This window comes from Gavialis gangeticus, unplaced genomic scaffold (genome assembly GCF_001723915.1).
Source record: "Gavialis gangeticus isolate Ggan-Ray unplaced genomic scaffold, GavGan_comp1, whole genome shotgun sequence".
In the NCBI taxonomy this organism is placed as follows: Eukaryota; Metazoa; Chordata; order Crocodylia; family Gavialidae; genus Gavialis; species Gavialis gangeticus.
The window spans coordinates 15,286,026-15,310,437 of NW_017728992.1; the positions used below are offsets into that span (position 1 = coordinate 15,286,026).

The 24,412-nt window shown below is 41.4% G+C and overlaps 1 protein-coding gene across 1 annotated transcript in view; it reads right to left on the bottom strand.

Moving 5' to 3' along the window:
- SEMA5A (semaphorin 5A) overlaps positions 1-24,412 on the bottom strand; it is a 510,735-nt gene that overhangs the window by 286,220 nt on the left and 200,103 nt on the right. Inside the window, exons 5-6 of the mRNA XM_019521077.1 lie at positions 22,655-22,753; positions 19,576-19,789 (exon numbers count right to left, since the gene is read on the bottom strand). Coding sequence (XP_019376622.1) covers positions 19,576-19,789; positions 22,655-22,753 — 313 coding nt within the window. The remainder of the gene's footprint in view (positions 1-19,575; positions 19,790-22,654; positions 22,754-24,412) is intronic.

Below are 24,412 nucleotides of genomic sequence, written 5' to 3' on the forward strand. Positions count from 1 at the left end.
GGTGGGACAAATAAAATTGTCCTGCAGCCTGTTCTTCAAATTGGCTCTCCAATTGGAAAGCTCTCTACCTTTTCCATGACTTCAGATGCATCTGTGGCCTGAGATGCATCAAGCGTTTTGATTGTCATGAGAAAAGCAATCATATAGCTGCACACAGTACAAAAAGCATTCAGGGAGAGACAGATCTTTATCACTTGTCAGCTCATATTCTTCGTCAGTGATGAAGCCCCATATCGGTGCATGCATATTTCTTAACCTTCTAAAATAAAATGCACTTTCACAGCTCTCCAGCATTTCAACAGTCTCTTGATACCTAAAAGAGAACATTCCTGGAATTCTGTCAGCTCCTTGGCCAAGTTTGAAAACTCATTTTAATCCTTGATTGTCATGGCCCCCACATCATACTTAATTTGCTTACATCCCTGCTTGGCTGTGTTCTATAGCACCTTTACATTACAGTCTGCTTGCTGCTAGTTGGGTGACAAAGTATGGGATCATGTTTCTTGCTATTAACTGATACAATGTCAGCTGCAAAAGACAGTAACAGCTAGACATGTAAATGGGATTAGATATCTAAGTGCAATTCTATTCCACCTGGCACCAGTCCCTGAAAAAGAATTAATACAATGGGGCTGAGTCCTCTTGCTCCTTACTGCTTTTTTGTGACTCAGCCTTAAGGTTCAGGTGATGGTATATGATAAAAGTAGATACATTAATGAAATTTCAGGACTTACACAAGGTAGAACAGAATCATACTTGGGTGCCTGAGTCCATTTAGACACCCAATAAGTAGAACAGAATTTGGCCACAATTTTTCCATCTTCAAGTCAGTGTCATTCAAAATTGCACATATTTTATTGTTTATAATCATTGTGTGCTTCTTTGGAATTTGTAAAAAAATATTTGTTGATGATGAATGGTTGTCATGGTGAATAGGTTGACCAAGACCATTCTCCACAACATCTGATACAAAGCTAGCTGAAATTAATAGGAACCCTCCCGTTTACTTTGATGCACTTTGGAGCAGACCTGTATTTGAAGTGGAATGATGTCCTGCCATGGCACGATTGTACAAACATTCTGACAAATTTTGGGTTAATTGATATATGAATATTCTAATTCAGAACAACAAGAACAACAAACAAGCTGAGGTCGCAATCGCAAGAAAGACTTATGCAGATTCCAGGTAAATATGTTTAAAACTACAGTACCAAAAAACCTCTGTTCATTGGTTACTTAATCCCTGAGGTAGGTAAATTGTCTCAATTCACCAATACGCTGCTGTTTGCATTTTCAAGCATTCCTACCTATCCAGTTACTATTGGGCTATTATATATCTTCCTTATGTGGCAGGCTTGTTGGCTAATGCCCTCTGCGCCAGGCTCAGAGAAGCTTGATCCTGATTGGTGGGCTGTTCTCACCAATTGGGTAACACTTGGGGAGGGGCTGGCCCGCCCCTACCCAGGGTGAGGTGAAGAGTCTGGACCTGGTTGTAGACCAGCTCCACATCACCCTGATTGGTCCCTTTACAACCTGGGGGTGGAGCCTCCAGAGAGGATAAAAAAACAGCGTGCCCAACATGCAGGTAGATGCGTCGAGGGACGGAGAAGAGAGCGGAGCTAAGAAGCGGTGGGGGAAGAGCAGCCCAGCGAGTGGATGCTGGTGCCCTGAAGAGCCCCTGAAGACACCTCTTGCCAGACAGGAGCAGCGGACAGCTTGAGCCCCAGTTGGTGCACAGTGCAGCGTGTGGAGTGAGACCCTGGGAGCTGTGTGAGCAGCTCGGGTCTCCAGTCACCCAGTGTACTCAGTGGTGCATGGAGCTCAGGCCCTGGGAGCTGCATGAAGCAGCTCAGGTCTGCAACCCCTGGCATGAGGCCGGGAACCTAGAGCTGGCAGCACGGCATGGCACTGTCTGGTAGGACCCTGATTCTGGGAGCTGCTCAAGGTGGCTTGGGTCCACCATTTCCTGGCATGTGGCCAGGACTCATGTGCATGCTTGGTGTGTGGCTGGTCCCAGGGAGGGACCTAGGCCTCAGAGTCACAGAAGACAGCCTGAGCCCCCAACCATGAGCAGCAGGCAGAGCCATTGGTGCCTGAAGTCGGGCACAGGGCTGCGAGGGGATCGGAAGCACCACAGGAGCCAGAGGCCTGTGTCTGTGTCAGCTGAAGGAAAACCCAGCTGGTGTGAAAGGGACCCCACATCGCCCATTGGAGCTGTGAGTTATCAGGAAAAGGGTTCCCACGGGGGAGGAAGCCCCTGGAAGGGGGGCTAGCACATGGCCCTGTGAGGAAAGGGTCCCTGGCAAACCCTCAAGGGGCTGAGAGGTTCTGGGGCCCCTTCCTTCTCATCTTTTTGGAACAGTGCAAAGGATCCTAGCCTCAAAGGGGAGTCTCCAATACTCACAGTGATGTTGATACACTAAAGGGCATGCAGACACCTCATGTTTTGTAGGTGGCACCTTATATTTTATTTCTAATGGGAGTTGTTGCTTAACTGTTGTATATTGTATATCTATTTACCTGGAGTTGTAAAGAAAATATTAAAATATGGAGATTCTTTGTGCTAGACAATGGAGTCAAGCAGTTAAATACCAGTAATTAAACTAGCACACACATATGAGAATACTCTTGCTGTTTGACTTGTTTTCATGTTTGTTTCTGGGAATTTTTCTGCCATCCTCAAAGGCAAACTAAACTTCAAGTATAACCTCATACCCCCACTTGTAAATGAAGTTATTTTTATTAGCTCTGTGAAAACCACGGTTTTACCTGATCTGTACTAAAGCCTAATGAAGTTAGGAAGACCTAGAACCTGTGATTAGGACGAGGACCTCATCTTTTTGTTCTGTAATGTGTTTTCTAAAATAGAGACTACGGCAAACCTGTCCTTTTGGCCAAGAAAGTCACTTCATTGCAAAGCCAAACTCAGGGCTAAGCAGTATTCAATCAAAGTATCAAGAGTACAGAAAGATGCCTAATAATAGGACCAGTAAAGATATCCACACCACCTGAGAAGGAAAGGTCTAGGTGACCTCTGGACCACAATGGTTGACTCCTCCCAGTTTCCAGTGTGGCACTTCACTGCATAATATGGTTTCTTGCTAATTGATACTTACATGATAAAAGAGTAATCATGTCTTTAGGGCTAGGGACAGAAGTTACACATAAACTAGTTTAAGTGATCTGAAACTGGTTTAAACCTTTAACATAACAGAAGTTCAGTGCATGTAAACTGCATTCAAAATGGCCAAAACCAATTTAAGATAAACCTGGCTGGATGCCACTTCTTGGCCTTTTACAGGCTAAGATCATGTGTAGTTCAGACTTAACTGATTTAGGTTGAATGGGTTTATGGAACTTCTGTCCCAGATCCCTTCCCAATTCAAGTTAAATTGCAGTCCCCCAGCATCCCAGAATGCTTTGCAGCCCTGGGCTGTGCTGTCTGCTCTAGCAGAGCAGGGCTGGTCCCTCTCTCAGCTATCACAGAGCTAAGGCACTAAAGCTTCTGCTCCCTGCCAGCACTTATCAGCCCAGTGGGATGGAGGGCAGGGGAAAGGACCCCCCAGAAAGACCCCTCTAGCACCCATCTGTACAGGACAAGGGGAAGGAAAGCTCCAGCAGTGGGGGGGTTGCCCCCCAGTCAAGCCAGAAGGGCTAGCATCAGCTCAGCCCTGCCCCCTCCCCAGGCCCCAGCTGCGGGTGGGGGCGGTGCAGAATGGGGGAACATGTCAACCCAGCCCCCACCCCCCCAGCCAGGATCTGCCTAGTGCAGGGGGAAAGCCCCCACTGGGAGCTTTTTGCTCCCCTGCAGCCCAGTGAGCCAGGCAAGGATCAGCTCAGCCCCATCTCACAGAGGGAGCACGACTGAGCTGATCCTATCTTAATGAGCTGGACTGCAGGGAAGCAAAAATACCCCAGTGCTGTCTTTCCCCCACCCCAGGCAGAACACAGCTAGGGAGGCTAGGGCCAGGCCATGTGTGTGTGTGTGTTTGCCCTCCACCTCTCCCCTCACAGGTGTGGCGCTGGGGAAGGGATGGGGCTGAGCCAAGTGGAGCACTGCTAGCCAGCTTGCAGGGGGTGACAAGTCCCTGGTGGGGGATTTTCCTGCACCAGGCAGACACCTTCTGGGGGGCCAGGGTCAAGTGGTGTGCTCTCCCTCCCCACCTCCCTCTCAGAGATGGGGGCTGGGAAGAGATTTTCTGCTGGCTCCCCCTTCCCTGCAGCTGACAGCAGGGTGGGGGCAGGGGGAAGAGATGGCATGTGCCCAGCAGCCAATCAGGCCTGGGCTGTCACTGGGTTGCGTTAAGCAGCCTTAGGCAGTAGGCCACGAGGGGTGGTATGATTGAGCTCCCCCAGGCTCCTGGCCTTGGCCAGTGCAGGCTTCTGCACATCTTGGCCAACCAAATACTGATCATCAGTTCAGTTTGTTACTGGTTCAAGCTCCACAGCTTAGAAAAACCTGCAAAGATTGAATCAATTCCACTTTGGGGTTTTTGAACCTCTAATTAACCTAGGAAGTGTTTGGCCTTTAAAGGAAAATCATGGGAATGCAAAAAACAGGGTCTGAAAAAATTGCTAACATATTTTCTCAAATTTGTGACTTGATGGTGTCATGTCTGGAGATCACATTTGGGGCATTCTGTCTCATGTTTCAGGGAAAAAAAATTGTTAATTAGCAACAGTTTGTGAGCTTTAGTTTTGTTATTAATAATTTTTTAGAATTGTGCAATTAGTTGACCTAATGACTTCTGCAATACAGTGCTTAATCTATACTTTTAACAAGTTAAAAACAATTTGTACAGTAGTTGTTCATAGCAAATAAAAATAGTTTTGCTTACACAGGATAAATTCACTAACACTAAGGCCTAAAGCAAGCCTAAGGCCTTAAATCAGAACTTTTCATCCAATAGCTAATCTGCTAGAAATGCTACTCATTTTTAGAACTTCAAAAGAACACGAATAAAACTGGCTTTTAAAGCTTTTACATTGCTTTGTAGAAGGAAGGAAAGAAGGAAGAAATATCTATTTGCATAGAATTATGTAAAAGGAGAGAAATTTAGTTTTTGTGAAATTACCAGGAATGGAAAGGAGGTATTTTTGGTATAACAAGCACAGCTCTAGTTACACTTTATCTCCAGAGAAATTACCATTTCCTTTAACTGTAAAATCTGGAGCTCTTTGGCAAGGGGGCATTTTTTTAAAACAAACACTGCACTGCATATTTATTGTTGTTTTGTCAGTAAAATATCTTTCATTATGGCATGCTAGGGAAAAATAGTAAAAGAAACTAGTACACCAAGGTGTGATTCGATACCACAGAAGTAACATATTTTTGCAAACTGGTAAACTAAGATAAAATAGAACTCATGATGCCTTGTGGGAGTTTGGTCAGGTTTCTGGTAGGAGCATGGCTATTCACAACCCATAGTTTTTAGCACATAATCTACATTGCAGTTCACTAATGGAAGAACTGTATTTAGATTGTACCATATGCCCCTTAGCATTTGGGCACACAGAAATGATGAGCAGCTTTGCGCATGTGACCTACTGTTAAGCTGTGAAACTCTGTTTCTTAGAAAACATTCAAAACATGTCCAGTATCCTTCAATCTACCAACAGAGAAGAACCCCCTGCATGATCTTTAATCTTGCCCCTGTCCCCAGATACCTTTAAGGAATATACTGTGTGCCTTACATACAGCTGTAAGAAGAATGATGTGTGTATACCTTAAAGGTATACACGTGTGCACACCATTCTTACAGATGTGAACAAAGACTAAATGTCTCACACATTCAAATTTAAAGTCAAGGGAGAAACCGCCACAATCTCATTTGTCACTTGTGGAAATTTCGAAAATGAAAGCAATAAATCAGGATTCATTTTCATGATTTAATATGAATGAATAAGATAGTTTAATATGATGTAATATATGCACATTCTATGGCTATCGTGACTGTTACTTGAACCTACCACATCTTTACACTTGAGAAACTCACTCTGATTTCAGAGAAGATAGCATATGCAGAAGAGCTTCATATGTAGATGCAAAGAACAGTAGCTATTCAGTAATTAAATCTGTAATTGGGTTGCCACTTTAAGCCCGATTTCCTCTATCTATATATTTCAGATATACATATGCCCCTCTTTATTGTAATAGCTAAACACTTTACAATGTTTTAAAGGCAGTTATGCTTACAATACTTATGTGAGGTATGGAAATGCTATTAGATGGAAACAAAGCACACAGGGACCAAAGTCACAAGAAAAGGGAATAAAGGAACAGGGAATCTAACCCAGGTTTCCCTGAGATCCAAGCTAGCATTTTCACCATTGAACCATCCTACTCCTGTGTTCTGTTCTTTCCATTCCTAACAAGTACAATCTTACTGGCTTTAAAATAAAAGGTTATATAAAGAAAATCTACCTCAGTTTGAAACTATCAAATCTAAAAAAAAAGGATATGGAGTAACTAAAACATGGTACTCAGAAAACAGTAATTTTTCAAAAGGGCTCAAAATTTCTTGTTTTATCTATACAGTATTATAAAGAAAAATAAATACATAACTACCTACCTGCATACAAAGTGGAGATTTTGTGCACAAATCAACAAATGCTGGAGATAATCTAATTTCAGTTATGAACGTCTGCATTCTGAATATCATAATATATAATCTGTTCTGGTGAGACGAGTTTAGCACGTCAAATGGGCTGATTTTTCAGAAGTGCTAAGCAATCTTATCTCTTTTTTAAAATTATTAATGGGAGATGAAAGTGTTCAGAACCTTTACAAATCAGATCCCAAATTACTTCTGGATACCCAAGACAATTTTTCTAAAACATTTGCTTAAAATTAGGGTCTTAAATTCATAATTGCAAAGTTGCTCACAGGGTGGTCTGAATATAAAAAATTGCTTACCATATCACAGCTCTTATTAAAGTCAACAAGAGCTGCTGAATGTTCAATGCCAGTACAAAAATCTGAGTCCGCTCGTTTAGATTCGTGACACTTGCCAGGTAGTGGCTGCAGTTACTGAGATGAAGCCCTACTCCAGTTCACCTATTTCTGCAGGAGGAGGATTTTTTTTCCTTTCTAAGGATCTTTAAGTTGTACATTAGTTCCCATCCTGCAAATCTCCAATTAACGGGGCAGAATGGTTTAATGAATAGGACAGGGGTGGGCAATTATTTCCATAGTTTAATATGATGGACAGCCACTTAACAGGTTTTGGTGCGCTCTCAAGGGTGGCATACATAAAATCTTTCAGAGGATACCATTTTAACAAGTTATAGATAAAAAACAAATCATATACTGTGGGGTAGGGGTACACGTGTGGGGGGGTTGCCTGCATGCTAGGTCCCAGGAGCTGGCCAGGGATGCAGGGGGCAGCAAGGGACACATGCAACAGAGCTCTCCTGGGTAGGTTGTAGTTGCAGGTGTGCCCCCCCCCCCCCACAATTGCCTCCACGGTGCTCTGCATGGAGGCCTCACCTCACCCACTCCTGCCTAGGCTAATGCACTGTACTCCCACCCACACCTGCCAGATAGCACTACCCCGGCCCTGTCCCCCTGGGGCTGCTCCTGGTTCAGCTGCAGCCACCTAGGTACTGCTTGGCTCCCCCAACCTCCAGCAGCTCATCCTGCCTCTGCTGCACCACTCCAAGCAGCAGATAATATAGGGAAGCCATGGGGATGTGTGCCAGGCAGCAGATGCCTAGCCAGGTTGGGGGAAGCTGCAGCCAGGTGGCTGCTGCCCCAGCTCATGGGACTCTTGGCCATACCAGGAGCATCTCTGCTGAGAATCTGTGCACGCTGGCTGGGACTGTCTAGCAGGCAGTGCTGTCTGGCGGGTGTGGGACAGATGCGAGTGGGAGTGTGGGGTAGGCTGTCCTGGGCCAAAGCGGGCTGGGCTCGGCCCCATGCAAAGCACCATGAGCTCTATTTTGCTCACCCCTGGAACAGGGTATCAGCCTGGGGATCCAGAGTCTTGGATTACTTACCAGTTGGGTATCCTTATATAAAGTCCCTTGACTTAATTTCTGTTGCCCAATCTGTCTGGTTATGTTGGGAGCTCTTCAACACAAAGATTGGGATAAGATGGTGCTTGGAAATACATAAAGTAGTGATTTAAAGGAAATGTACTCCCTTGGGGTTCAGTACCTGCCTTGTTTAATTTATAAACAAATTATTAGGAATTGGAAAATACGATGCTTCCTCTGACCTGTGGAATGGTCTCTGCCACCATCTGACACAGAGACTATAGTATCCCCATACTTCAGACAGCTGCTACAACACTCTGCAGAACAGGATGGCAAAGGCTTACTGATACAATGAAGGACTCCTTCCTCATCTCAACCCTTGATGAGACACCACCTAGTTTCTGGTTCCCACACCAGTTACAGAACAAGTAGAACCATTTTTTATGTGGTATGGTGAAATGCAAAAAAATAAGCACTCCTGGGGACTAAGAGTCAATCTATTATGTGACTGTGGATGAAAGGTTATTTTTGTGGAAGGTTATTTTTGTCAGTGGAAATATCCAAGGAGGACTTATCAGATGCATGTTGGTGGCCCAGATATAGTCAAGTGGATGCAGAAACAGTGATGAACTTCTTAACTGTATTTTCAGTTTTGTAATTTTGAATATAGCTGAACAGTTTTCCTTACCTCAGGAGCTTCTCTAACATATAAGATAGCAACATTTGTACTTTTGTACTTTGTACTTTGTTTTAAATTTGAGTAAAGACATTAAAACAAGGACTGCCTCATACTATATTTTTAGATAAATGAGAATATTAGCTGAAGCCTGTTTTATTGTGAAAATAATAATTGATAAAATATTACCATTTTATTTACTGCTAATTATTCCTACAATTAATACATTGTAAATTAAATAATAGGATACATACCCTAATATGTGATGATCCTAAGACTTCCCCCCACCTCAATTTGGTGAATTTTGATGCTCAAGGGAGGGGAAAAAACATAATGACTGAAGCATTAAGCATCATACAACCAAACTTTATCAGTAATGCAGAATAGTTCCTCCTCCAGACCTGGCTTAGATCTGTGGTCAAAACTTCCCACAGCTTAGACAACACTGAGTCTCATCCTATTCATATTTACATAACTGGAGTTTTATTACTGAATTTATTGCATGAGAACATGAGGCCTTTGGTTCCTCTATTGTGTGTTTTCCTAATCAGAAAAACTAAGAGAAAATTCATGATTTATTATATAGAAAGTTGAATTTCAGTCTCAAATTCATATTTTACTTCAACATTTCAAAACAATAGGAGGAAAATCTCAGGAAAAGTGGTCTTGGAAACCTATAACATTATAATATATTAACTCAGCATTGTCTCAGCATATCAGCTGTATGCAGCATATCAGCTGTATGCAGCCCCTGAGGGGTTAAACTGCAGGTCCCAGACCCCTGGGCCTGATGCCGCCCTCCCCATTGCTCTCTCGCTGTTGTTGCTAGGGTCTCTGGATTCTCCTCCCTCCGACTTCTGCTACCTACCTCTACCTCTGAGGGATAGGGCAGCACAGCCCTTGGGGCTGAAGAAGCCTGCAGCTGGGAAGCTCAGGAGGGAGGACCATCCATGGATTTCATGAGGCATGGAAACACTGGTGTGGTGCACCATGAAGCACAATGTGTGGGGGTAGCCCATACGATGTGGTGCAGGGGAGCCAACATGGTGCAGTGGGGAAGGTGCCCTCAGCAGGGGGTGCCCACATACCACAACATCTGGCCTGCACAGCATGCAACTTGGGAGGCATGCCAGTGTCCCCTGGCCCCTCAGAATTTAGATAGTCCTGTACTAACTATTGTGCTGGTACTATTACCATAGGCAGGACAGATTCAGAAACATCCAGCTCTGAATCAGAGGCTCTGTACTGCTTTGTATATTATCCTCAAGTAACATGTCTCTATGCTTTTAGACCAAGATGCTGTAATTTGTATTCCTGCTGTAGCGGTGACCTTACAAGTGTCCATGATATGCAAAATGTGACAAATATAGAGTTCCTCCTTGATTGCCAGAGAATTGTTAAAGTATGAGTAAAAAATCTCATTTGCATCATCTTTTAAGGTTTTCTGATAAACTCTACACCCCAGAATGCACATTACTAGAGTAAAAACTGTATTTTGCTCACAACAAAAATGTGAACAATATAATGAAAGGCAAATAAGTATTTGTCTTTTTGCAAAACCAGCCAAAACTGGCATAATAGTCAGGATCATTTACATATCTCTATTCATATCTGAGGTTTGAAAATAAAATTCAAGGTTGCAATATCCCCAAGAACTCTGTGTTCTTGGCTTACACAAAATATTTCCTGGTTTGGGTAATTACAGTACTTTTCATTATAAAAATGAGGGACAATCTTTAATTATTAAAATCATTTGCATTCATCCTGAAAAGCATAAATAAAAGGATTAATAACTGCTCTTAGCTCAGATTTTCTCTCCACATATCCAAATAGCAGTAAAAGTTATTTTCAAACTATGGTATGATTCAGTATGATCCCCAACACATTATTGGGAAATTGTAGTAGATGTACCTTGGAAATATTGAGAGTGTTGTTTGACGTAGAGGAAGTTTTTATAATATTAGATTTTTAAAAATAAATAAATATTATAAAACCCCTTCAAAAAGAATATTTTTGGAAGCTTATGCAAATCTCTTGGATTGCGAATATCCATGCACTCTTATAGTAGCATATGTATACTATGGTTTCAAAAGTCACAGTGTTTTATCTGCCAACAGAGCAGAACAAGGCAAACACTCCTATACTTTTTCCAGCTGGAAGTCCCTCTAATGAACATTATGGCTTTGTTCTTTTTGGAGATGCATATAATATCAGATGACATTTTAGTTAGCAATTATCTGTCAATTGACTGTGTGGCTATATGTCTTTCATGATTTAAAAAAAATGTATATATGTTGAGGGCACTTATTATTGTCTCACTACCATAAAAAAAAAAGACTGATATGTTTTAAAACGTGTCAGACAAAACCAAGCCACCTAGGTACATAATCACATACGGCAAAGGGAACTTGTACAGAAACAAGCTTTATATTCCCAGTGTTTCACAAAATAATGAAATGTAAAGGGAGAGTCAGTAGGGATATTAAATATGACAAATCACTGCCTTTCTGCTCACTTCTTTCCTAGATGAAACAAACAGACTTTACAGAATGAATTGAAGGTCAGACAATGAAGCATATGGACATATCTCCTCTTGGAACTGGTCAACTGAAAAAGAAATGTTCCTACTGACTATGTATCCTGAAGAGAAGTGCAATTCTTGCAAGTATGTCCAGCCTAAATAATGAAGTTAATATATAAATGTTTGAATGCTCTGGCCTGTTAGCACCTGGTCCAACTTGCAGATGCAAACATAATCAGCTCCTGTACCGGTATCCTAAAAAATAAGCAAGCATAAATTACACCTCACTGATCAATTACAAAGCAAAGCCCAATTAGAAGAATATTTGGCTAAATTTCTTGGACAATTCAAACCCAAAGTTAAAAGACATTTTTGACCATTAGGGTCATGTTCTATTCTCTTCATGATCATTTAAGGGTGAAGTTACACACCACACTTAAACCAGTGGTCACCAACCAGTCGATTACAATCGACTGGTCAATCACACAGCTTCTTCCAGTTGATCTGAGGCTGGGTGGGGCTGAGCACATGTGTGCTTGCATGCTGCCCCCCGCCCCACCAAGCCCAGCAGGTCAGTTTGTGGGGGAGGGAATGGGTGGGGACCAGATCGAGGCCCATGTGGTGAGGGATGGAGTGCAGCACAGGCAGGAGCAGGGGCTAAGGTGACAGTGGCTGGGCTAATCAGAGTGTCCTGCCAGGGTTTAGCCATGCCCCCTTCAGCTCAGTTCTGTGGAAGGGATGGGAGGGCTGCTGTAGCACCCCCGACTTCTAGCCTGAGCCACTGCAGGCATGTGCTTGCAAGTCTCTCGGATGTCTGTGCAGTTACAAACTGCTTCAGCCTAGCCAAGTTAGACTAACTTGCAAAGACTGAATAAATTCATGCTCAGGCTTTTTGAATGTCTGTCCCTAGGTGGGAAGGCTGTGTGTTAGCTATAATATATGCTACTGTTTCTTTAAATATTGCTATACTGTGTACCTCCTTAGACACCATGTGTGCTTTCTATTTCAGTTACTGCTCATAACAATAAAGTTACCAGCCATGTAAGTTATGTGGTATTCTTTCTCTCCTGTGTTAGTTTAATCTCCTTACCATTGTGGAGCCACAAGACATAATATTTGAGCCAAAGGTAGGAAGGCGCTCCACCGCAATCATCATATTCTTGCTTATGCATATGTCCAGTCTGCATTTGTAGATGAGTAAGTACATGCCCATATGATGTGGCCAAAAATATAATTCTTACTTGCCATGCCATGCCACTGAAGAATACTTTTAACTACTAGTCATCACTTCAGTTTTATGTGAGGTATGGGGTAGCATCAACATTTTAATAATGTCCCAATCCACATTTTCATGTAATCTCTCTTAGTAGCTTTGTATAACAAATTGGACAGCCAGAAGGTCAGAAGGAAACACAGTAAAACTACAATGAACCACAAGAGAATGTTGTTGGCAGTGGTTAGCACATTTCCATAATCCAATGAGTTTCCTCTCTTCAGGGCCAGCACAATCATTCAAAAACTCTTTCATCACATATGTCTGCTGGTCTACAGAAATGCTTATCCATCTTTCGAGTTGTTGAACCCTTATTTAATATCAAAAATTTTTGCCCTTTCATATGATGCCATTGCATTTGATACAAAAATAAGAGGAAACATATCAGTGATAATGATGATGTATCATGAAAATAAATTAAGAGATTCTCAGAGAATTTTTGAGCTTCAAATGCCAGGATGTGCATCATTTTATTTGTAATAGTAAAACTGTCAATGTCATGTAATCCCCAGTTTCCTTGTGTGTGCCCTGAGGTGTTATAATCCAATGGTTGAGAAGCTCTACTGTATAATATCAAAGGTGGCTGAAACACTAAAAATAACCCACACAGACAGGTCTTTTTAGGTTCCTTGCCAGAAGGAGATCATCAGCCACATTAACAATGCCTGTGTCAGCCCTCAGATGGCCTGCAGCCCAACTGCATGAGAGTGAAATAACTGCTCTAGACCTGGCACTGTTCCTCAATAACTTTCCACCCAAAAGACATAATCTTGTTCATTCATTAAAATGTTAACAAGAGCCATTTTTTTCCATGGTAGACAAAGGGCACATCTACACATTGCTCTACGTTGCTGTAGTGATGCACTACATCACCATATGACATTCTATGGCAATGTAGGAATCGCATGAGTCTATGCATGATCAGCAGCTACTCTGCCGTAGTGGTATGCTTCTCCATTTTAGTGCACCACTACAGTGAAGTAGTGGAGAAAACTAACCATGCACCATCCGCACGGCACACTACGGGAGGTTACTGAGCTGTGCTTTAGTATTTCCAAAAGGAAGTACTAAAGCACAGCACCATAACAATGTCACCATAGGGTGACTTGTAAATGCACTGAAAGGGTACCTGTTCTTAAGCCATGGCCATTTAGATATTTGACAACTACTTGATACAAAATGACAGAAGAAAAATGCTGTAAGAACAATTGGACTGGATCAAGAAATACTCAATTTGCATGTTAGTATATGCTGTTGTGAAAGTGTTTTCCATGAAAATATGAAGGAGAAGTACAAAAGCCATCCATGGTTATTATAGGCTATATTCTACTTGGCCCAGTGGAAGTCTAATGCATTGCATAGCTGTCAGCAAGGACCTGGCTTACATGACAAGAGTCAGGGAAACATTCTACTTTGCCTGTGTAGATGCTCAGTTCAGCTGCGCTTTCAAAGTACTATGCTTCCCTCTCTCCCCAGATATGTTCTACTTCATTTTACAGAACTGCATGACATTTTCATGCATTTTAATGGAAAGCATGTAGACTTCTCCAGATGGCATGTGGCTTTCCATTCAGCTCAGTTGGGGGCTATAACCTTTAGTAACACAGATCCACTTGGTTAGATTCTACTTCTCCTGACTGAAAAAGCATAAGCTTCTTTCAGGGCTTTGCCTTGAAAAGATAGATATCAACAGAAAGATGATCTTCCTCCTGCCTACTGGTAAGAGCCCTTGCTCAGGGCATAAGAGCCCTTGCTCAGGGCATGAAAGACCCCTGCACCCTCAGAACCTATGCCTCCAAGAGCACAGCAGAGTATAGGGTCCCAACTGCTAGGCATTGATGTAGGGACTGCCTTCCACTCTTTTCCAGTTGAAACTGGCCAAGGGAGTCTTGGATTCTGACCCCTACTCCGAAGTGTTTTTCTGCATTTTAACCAAAGGCTGATGGATCTGGAGCTATGCTGTTATAAACATTACTCAAAATTATATTTTAGTAGCAGAGGGCAGAATCTGGCCCACTGGAGTTACATAAATGCAAGTGAGAGGGGATTTTGGCCTTCAGTCCATATGGTGAAAAAGATGGGTGCTACCAGGGGCAGATCCAGTGGGAGTGCGGTGGTGCTGCTCATACACCACTTTCAAATTGGACCTGTAGGAGCCTCTGGAACCTTTTTAAAATCCCCAAAGCAGGTAAGAATCCCTCATCCTTCTCCTCCATGTTCAAAGGCAAGTCCTTGCCCCTCCCCTTCCCCTCTGCTCTTTCTGTTGGCTGCTGCTTTCCCCACTATCCCAAGGGCGGGGAATATTTCCAAGCTGCTCCTGCCTGCTACAACCAAGTTGCACAGAGGCTAGACACAGCTGGGAACAGTGACAGATGCAGTAGCAATGTGCAGTGGGTGATCCCTCTCCCCGCACTTGCTTCCAGGGGACCAAGCAGGGTGGGGGAACCCACCACCTCACCCATCTTCACTGCTGCCCTCATTGCTGAGCCCAGTCCAAAATGAGCCTGGCTGAAGTGGGCAGGAGCAGCTTTAAACCTTTCCTTGGAGCAATGGGGAAAACAGCAGTGGCAGGCGTGGTGGGGGGAGCAGGGAAAGGGGAGAGAAGGGGACATGCCTTTGATTATGGAGTGGAAGGCGGAGGGATTCTGACATGCTTTGGGGACTTTAAAAAGTCTGTCTGTCTGCACCACTGGGTTGTGGGGAAGCAGGTTGGCGGCAGGGGTGCAGCCACCGCTGCAGCATGGGTGGCTGCTCCTGCACCTGCCTTTGCCAAATCCTAGATCTGCTCTCAGGTGCTACTGTCATGATTCAGTGGCAAATGCTTGCTGTTTGTGTTGGCCTAGTGTTTCAGGAGATTATGCAGCATCCCTATGCTTCCCCAGTGAAGTTCAATCACAACAAAAATTAAATGGATCTAGACACCTCCTTTTAAACATGTCCAAAAGGAACAATTCTATCATGTGAGGCATTTAGACATCCTAGCACAATTCAGGCCATTAAATGATGCAAGGTGGAATGGTCCTGTGCGACTTTTAACCAAAAAACAGTGCATCACTTATGCTTCTTAAGAGTGAAATAGAATTCTGCCCTGTGTTCTTTCATCAAGTTCTCTACTGCCTCTCCAAGAAGCATGTGTGTGAACAACTTTATTTTCTAGTGGGGAAGGCTAAAACAGCATGCCTCACTGAGCCTTAAATATCCATCTGCTGATGCAACCTGGTTTTATTATGAGCTTCATGTCATTATGCCAAATATGACTTCCAATTAACACCACAGATCTTCTTCCTTTAACGCATAGTTGGGGGGCCTGTGAAGAATGCTGCTTTGTAACACATGCCAGAAATGTTGCTCTTGGAGGCCTGTCTAGATGGGTTACTTACAAATTCATAAAGTTTCCTATACAAAGAAGTAGCTGAAAGTAACTACAGCTCTGTACCTAGACCACAATGAAGGGAAAGTCACATGCTGAAATGGAAACTCTGTATACAATATTTTCTTTCTTGACATTTTGAATTCCAAACAATGATATCTCATTGTATCCTGGTCACAGTCACATCCTCAAGACAGGGAGAGCTCTATTGTCTTTTCCCCACTTTTAGCACTCTTCATAGCAGTCCCTGGTGGTAAAGGGACTGTTTTACCACCATTCTCAATGTGCCTAGTTAAACTCTTGATTAATCTATCTTCTCAAAATAACTCGTCATTAATCTACATTCTCCAAATAAAATTTCCATTCTCAAGAATCTTTCCAGAAAAAAGTGAATGCTGAGTATCCCAGCATATAAATAAGGCAGATGAATGATTTCTCAGAATGTTGCTCAAATATGAAAGGTGGGCCATTGCTTTCTGCTTAACTGAAAGCTTTCCAAATAGTTGAATTTACTAGGAAAAAAGTCCACTAGTTTTTAAGCCAAACAAGATCTGCCATTTTCAAGAATCTTGCAGTAAAAAAATACAACAACATTGCTAAATTCTAGAATATTGGCAAGTTCATCTAGGAAAGGCTTGAACCAGGGCCTCTGGGTACTTAGAGCAATAGTTTTACCATGTAAGATGAAAGTCAGTCTTCCTGATTGAACCATCAGATACCACAGAGACCTGCACTTCATCTGTATACTGCACTCCACAAATGTGAACCAGCAACACACACTTACCTATCAACTACTACTGTAGGACTATGTTTGACAGAAAACCTCCATGCTAGTTAGAAAAAAAATGACTCACTTACCCTCGCACCTTCTAGTACTACCTATTTTCCTCTCAGTATAGGAAGTGAGAAGCTTCACTATGGGCCAGTGTTGCAAAAGTAAGTGCTATTTGCTGAGAGGTGGCAGAGCCATGTTTGGGCAAGCAGACAGTAATAAGAACAAGTGAACTAACCAGTATTATGACACTCCAAAAAGTCCTCGTCCCTCCCCATTCAGTTAAATAAAGTTCTGCTTCAAGCAAGATTTCATTACAATTCTTATTTCACATTTATTCTAAAGTTAAAATCTAGGACCTGGCAATCAGCTTAAATCCAAATATATGACATTGTTGAGGCTAAGAAAATACATCCAACTAATGCCTATGACAATAAAAAAAAACTTAGGCTTCAGTGGACTGTCAAATATAAAATGTCTTCTGCTTATTAGTAACTCTAAGTTCCTGTATCCATAAAGTCTTATTCGTGCTCTGAATTTTACACAAGGGAACAAACTCATAGGAATACACAGGTGGATAAAGTTAAGCAAGCAATCCTGATTTCAGGATCAGGACCACAATGTTTATATGTTGTGTTATTTACCGTAAGATATAACACAATGCATCTTCCTAGCAAGGACAATCCCTAGGAAAAATGATAAATTATGTACTAAATTGCAGATATTGTTTTAGAAAAATCTGTAAGGCTTTTACATATAAATGGACTCAGAAGTGGCCCTGCTGGGCCCTAGTAGAAGCTCCCCATTTTATAATTTCTCCCAGCAGGAAGTCCTTATCTGCTGATTATGACTTGTGGCACAGGAAACATTGCTTAACAGAGAATGTATTAGCTGTTGTAACTGGCCGCACTTTGACCTAGCCACTTTCCCTAGGCCACACACAGCTTCAAAGGTGTTGACCTCCTACTTAGTTAAGTTCAAAAAAGCACATGGTTTTTGCCTGTCAAGACAGGGCCCTCCAGACAGCCAAAAAAGTTCAATCCATTCTAAATTGCTTACTGTTTGTTTCTGCTTTTCAAGGAATTTAACAGATCATTCAAGACTAGCTACTGTTGTTGGCAGGCTGAGCTGTCCTGTGTAAGCACACACCTGAGAGACACTGCACAGTTCATCTCTGAGCCTACCATCACAGACATATACCGCTCTTTTATGCTCAAGTGTACATTTCTACAAATCACTGTTCTATTTACATTTCCATTTAAAATGCCTACACAGAACTACAGTGATGCAAGCTGGCCTTTGGAAAAGATCCTTCACTCTTTCCAATTCACATATCCATGCTCATATTTGTAACTGTTGCAAACAGTCATCCTGGATTAAGGTTTCGCATACTAACTGAATGCAATGAGATGTTTCCCACATATCCATATTAGGGTTGTTAATGGTCAGCCTGGCTGCATCATACAGGCTAAAGCACAGAAAGTGATTCTTATATGAAATGTGCCTTATGAAATGCATAGGATTCCCAAAGGACTTTCACTATGTAATTGCCATATAAATTCTGTACAGAAAGCATGCACATTATGTTGCTACTTTCTGTACTTGATACGTTAAGTAAATCACACACTTGGTTCTGATACACGTAGTGAGATTTTTAGATTAAAGTAGCTTGGATAAACTTAGAGAAATGTAAGTACCCAGAATTCCTCTCTTACGATAGGTAAGAAAGTTAGGATGGAAGGAAAGTAGGAACAAATAGAGCAAAAAGGATCATCATTTAAAAGGTATTACTTTATGCATATCTTTTGTTCATTTTTATGTCATAGGAATCAGTTGAAAGAAAAATGTCAACTTTTTACAGTAAGAATACTTTCTGCCTTAGCTGGCAATGTCTCACAGGGCCTATATTTCAAAATGTGATCACTATATTTGCATTCATATTACTTGTGTGTATAGGTCTTAAGGCTCACAGGCCTTCTCTCACACACATAGATTTGAACCTATGTCTATAAGCTTTTCCTGAAGTGGAGCTATGCTCACTTGTATGTGCAAACATGCTTGTTCATGTAAATGCTACCATCCATATATGCTAGTGAAAGCAACAAGAATTGTACACACACAGCTTTATGGGCACAAAGGGAAGAAGGGTTGAATCCCCTTTGACAGTGCGGAGTGCTGCATCAGATGCCCTGCATCATAATACAGGGTCTTCATAAAGTCCTGGTGCATTTTTAAATTTTAATAACTTAGGTTGTAGTATGATAGAAACAATCTATAAACAGCACTTAAAAGCAAATTTATTAAAGTTTTAGGACAACTAGAGTACACAATGCCACCATCCATCATGATACAGTGCTCAATCCGATCTTCCAACTCCTTGAAAACATTTCCCAGTTGCTCTTGAGTTACTGCACTAAATGCACGGGTGATCCTAGCACTAAGTTCCACCAAAGAATGTGGTTTTGACAAATAAACTACACTTTTAACATGTCCCCATAAAAAGAAGTCCAGCGATGACAGGTCAGGTGAATGAGGTGGCCAAGCAATTGGTCCACCTCCGCCTATCCACTTCTCTGGGAAAACATCATTTAGGAACTGTTGTACATTCAGAGAGTAGTGGCACGGAGCTCCATCTTATTCAAGAATAAAATCGTTATTACTTATGAAGTCTAGCATTGTGTACTCTAGTTGTCCTGAAACTTTAATAAATTTGCTTTTAAATGCCATTTACAGATTGTTTCTACCATACCTACAACCTAAGTTATTAAAGTTTAAAAGTGCACAAGGACTTTATGAAGACCTTGTATACTGACCTGCATTTTGTATGGACTTAGCTCTGATCAAAAAAAGGGAGGCGTAGGAATAATTTTAAAACAAAGATAATATTTCAAAAGCCTTCAGGCCCCAAGCACAGACTTTACAGAATGTGGAGAAGTGGAAACCTGGCCTGCTGTACACAAATGTACTGAAGCTTGCCAACACTCACCATTCAGCCACTTGGAGTTGTATTGTGCGGTGCGGAGAGGAGGAAGGGCCCCCAAACTGCGATAGATGGCAGGGTCCCTTCCTGGAAAATCCATGGCGGTAGCAGCATATAACTCCCCACCGGAAGTGAGAAGAGCTGTGGAGTTGTGTTGGGGACTGTAAGGACAGCGAGCCATGCCACTGATCTGATCATGTATCTCTGTTAAGTTACTTAACTGTAAACAAGAGGGAAAAGACAATTAAAACTACATAATATTTACAAGAAGAATCAAACCACATAACCTGTGCAAAAACATATACAAAAAGCTCAAATCAGGTCCCTTGTTATAATGTGGACAATAAGCAAATCTGTTTGTTTTTCTGAGACTGGCCCAAACAAAAGGCATTATCCTAACGCCCAGCTGGCTTCCCTTTTGCATCCAACATGGTCACAGTCTTTCATCATGAAAGATCACAGATCTGGCTATCACAGCTAAGATATTCACTAGGGCTGTGCAAAATTTCAATGAGTGTTTCATTTCAAAGTTGTCTCGACACATTTCGAGCTTGAAACAGAGAAATCAAAATGAAACAAAAGGCTTAGAAATGAAATGAGGGCACTTGAAATGTTTCAAAAGTTTCAAAACGTTTGGAGTTTCGAAGCAGCCCGATGGCAGGAGGTGAGGGAGAGCCAGGGCTGGTCTCTGAGTGGCTCTGCCAGCCCGACAGAGCTCAACCTGTCCTCCCAGCACTGCTGCACTCCTCCTGGGGGCACGGGCCCCCATATCCATGAGCAGGATGACGGGAGGCTGCTGCTGCTGCTGTCTGGGGCCAGCAGCAGCACAAGTCTGCCCAGCGCTGGGCACAGCCTCTGCCCAGCACCAGTCCCAGGCGGCAGCAGCAGCCTCCTGTCATCCCAAGTGCAGATCCAGGGGCTTGCACCCCTAGGAGGAAACCGGCACAGTCCCACTTCCCTCCCATGGGTGCGGGCTCCCAGATCTACATGCAGGATGACAGGAGACTGCCGCTGCAGGCAAGTGACGTGTTTTGCTTGTCATAATTTTGAGGTGCAATCTCCCAGAAACCCCTGCACCTATCTCCTTGACACCCTGTAATCTTCATGCCTTCAGAAGGGGCTACCAGCCCTGTAATTTTCATCTGAATCAAGCAAGAAATTACAAAGTTATAGGCATTTTCATGATTCCCCATTATAGCCTATGGGCAAAACATCAAAATGGGTCAAAACTGGAATGGTTTTCACAAAACAAAATGGAACAGTACTTCGAAACTAAACAAAACCATTAAATGAAACACTGTCCATTTGAAATGGCAAAACAGAAGTCGAAATGAAATGGCGCTGTTTCGCACAGCCCTATATAGCACTTAACAAACATATAAAAACTACCCTTTGGATTTGTTGTTGTTTTCCAGGAATCGCACAGAAATAACAAGCTCAAAATAAAAATGAGTTCTTAATCCTAGTGGAACTGCCCATTTGACACAGTAAGCCTTAATACTTTCACCCACAAACTGCCATTGTGCAGCTAATACAGTGTCTGGAAATGGATGGGCATCACATTTAAGTAGCAAAAAGCTTCCCAGAGATTTGACACTGAACAGATATGTATATAATTGTTTTGCTTAATGCCCCCCCCATGTCCTTTCTCCCAAAAAACCTCCCTGTTCTTGCTAGGGATGTTTTGATTTTTATTATAATTTTATTGATCCTTAACTGAGTCTCACTCTTTCTCTCTCCAACTGAAAGCTATCTCCTTGATCAATATCGTTCTTTTTGATGTCTTTTAAATCTATACATTACAGAAAGGGACTGCTGTCAGCGAAATGATGGCAACCTTTTCCAAAAAAACATAAGTTTTCTTGTTGACACTACCAGAAATCAGTGTCATACATATACTTATCTAAATTTATGCCCCCCCCCCATGGCTACACAACCCTATTTCTGTTAGCACACAAATGCATTAATTGGATGTCCAAATTCCATACATCAGGTTTCATAAATCTCCCTTTTAGGTACACAACTACTTCCAGTTGCGGATTTTAGAAAAACTATTAAACTGCATGCATTTGAGAACCATTCCAGCTAGCTCCCTTCTTGTGGATGACTAGTTTATATAATGCTTTGAAGTACAAAAATAATTTTTAAAAAGTTCAATTAAGTGACTTTTTAAAAAAATGAAGGCAGTTTCATGTTTTTACTGTAAACTATGGAATCCAAGTTAATATGCATCTTCTCTCAGTGTATAGATATTTGTATATCTGTATCTTATGATCTGTCTCTCTGTTCCCAAAACAGAAGTCATCCAGAGGATGACTTTGGAAAGGTTTGGTATAATTCACAGTCATGTGAATCACTTTGTTTTCTCTATGCTTTCTTGATGAAAACTAATCACTTAGCCCTTTCATCTTCTATGAACATGGAAAATTATTGTACTACTCATATTAAATGCTGCATGCTTCATGTACTTGACATTGTTCTGACAAGTTTGAAATATATTTGAGAAAGCAAATAAAAGGTGATTAGTTTTTAAGTCAAAGCCCTAGTCTAGTTAAGTCTAGTTTTTTAATTGATCAATCTCTTTTTGATCAGCATGTTATAGCTGTCTTGCATCCTTTTTTCTGTTAATGCCTTGTTCATTCACATTTAGTACTTGCACCAAATGTCATTGGCATGACAACCTACAGAGTGAAATACTGTGGTGTTTCAATACATAGGTAGCAGCCATGTAAACTTCCTCACATTATTCAACATGCCACATCCCCAATTAGAAGGGACCATGTCCTGAAGAAGCTATTTCAGCTTTGAAAGGTGACTGAATCTCTCTTAACCAGCAAGAAACTTCTTAATGTCAACTCAGGTGCTCCTTGTTCTGTGATATGAAAATGTGTTTACTGTTCAGATCAAAACTTTATCTTACTTGAGAAAAAACATTAGGGCTGCATTTGAACTAGCTCTCTATATGCAGAAAAGATCAGTACCAAGCTAAAGAACTACCTAACTCCCCTTTAGGAAATGTTTGGTTTCAAAACGGCAATAATGCTCCTTTCTCTGAGTAGCGGCGGATTAAATCATTGACTCATACCGTACGATTGGTACAAATAGGAGTGAAAGCATTGGTTCCACAGGTGAAGAGACGATCACCACCAACAAGAAGTACACGGATATAGTTCTGGCATTCTTCCTGGCATGAAGAAAAGAAACAATGTATTCAGTACTGCTGCAAAGGAGTTACCAGTTCTTTGGTGTATATGACAATAATTTTTTTAATGGTCTCATGTGTGAGTAATCAAGTCTTACACAAACTGAGTGCCTAATCACAGGATAGGAATATATTAATCTTAAGAAAATCCCTTAGCAGAGTCACACAACCCTGTGCTATACTGAATGAAACTTATAAATGTTTAAATGTTTATCTATTTAAGTGATACATACCACTTTGAATAAAAATATCTGACCCACAAGACAAAATGCTATATACTCAAGACAAGCTAGGCCAGAAAGCAAGAAGGTCAATAAATTGGTCACTGGTTAGAATATGTTGAAGCTACCATAGATGTGCTAAGTATATGCTAAGTCTCTGGATGCAGATCTACCCTTTTAGCTTCTTACAAGTGCACAATATAGTTTATTAAAACATGCTGAATTACATGCAAAAGATATACATTTCACCAACTACAGAGGTCTCTCAAAATGGGTACCACCCTTTTTCACTAGGCAAATTCACCCTTGAAGAATGATGTTACCTTTTTTTATTCCATTAAAAAATATGAAGTTTTCCAGATATCAATTTCTCTACTTTTAGAGGCTAAAGGCACTAACAGTAAACTTTAGTACTGATTCATGGAGGACTTTTTGCTGCTAAAAATATATCAGAACTTTGAATCAGGAATATACAAACACTCCTATTAGATAATACCTTTAAAATGAAGCAAAGTGATATGTTTTTAAGAAAACCATTCATGGACATCTTCACAAATCAAATGCACTGCTAAAATCCCTTCCCCTCTACTTCTGTTGCACAAGAACACTTTAGGGTAAAATTTTTAAAACAGTTGGTGGGGATTTAGCCACATGGCTCCTACTGGTATTAACTGGAATCATATAGCTAAATCTGCACACTTTGAAGAGGTACCTTGTTACATTTCAGAAAACTCCATTATCTGGACTATGGCTACAAACAGTGACAAAAATGCACTGTGTGTACATCTTGCAAATAGGCTTTAATTCTGGAAGACAGGAAAAGCAACCTGCATAAATTGAACAAGATCTTGCCAGAATGCAAAACACAATGGACAGAGCTACAAAGACTCATGAGGCAACTCTCACAAGTGTATTCCTCTAGTAATCTTTTCTTCAGTATCAAAAATACAGGAAAGAGAGATAACTACACAACTGAATGCTTGAGTCTCTCAAGTCAAGTAACTTATTAAATTCAGCTTCTAACATCTCCCAATTAACTCTTAAAGTTTTTTAAATGTTTTCAAATTCAGAGGCAAGAATCTCTAACGGTGTTATCTTTTGTTGGACCAACTGCATAGTTGGGATAGAGCTAGACAACTATACAGTGGGAGCAATAAAAGACATTACCTTAAGAAATCCTTGCCTTTCACACAAGTCCTGGACCATCAAGGCTACAATATTATTCTAACAGTTCAACTACAGACTGAATTTGTAAACTTTACACTGTACCTTTCATTTTAATTTACGAGAACTGTGTTTTAAATGCTCTTTGAATCAAACCAAAGTAATTAATATTGTATATTGATACACCTGGAACAACCTTTTAAACTTTTGGAAATGACAACCAAAATTTTGGCTATTTTTCTTGCTACAGGTTTCT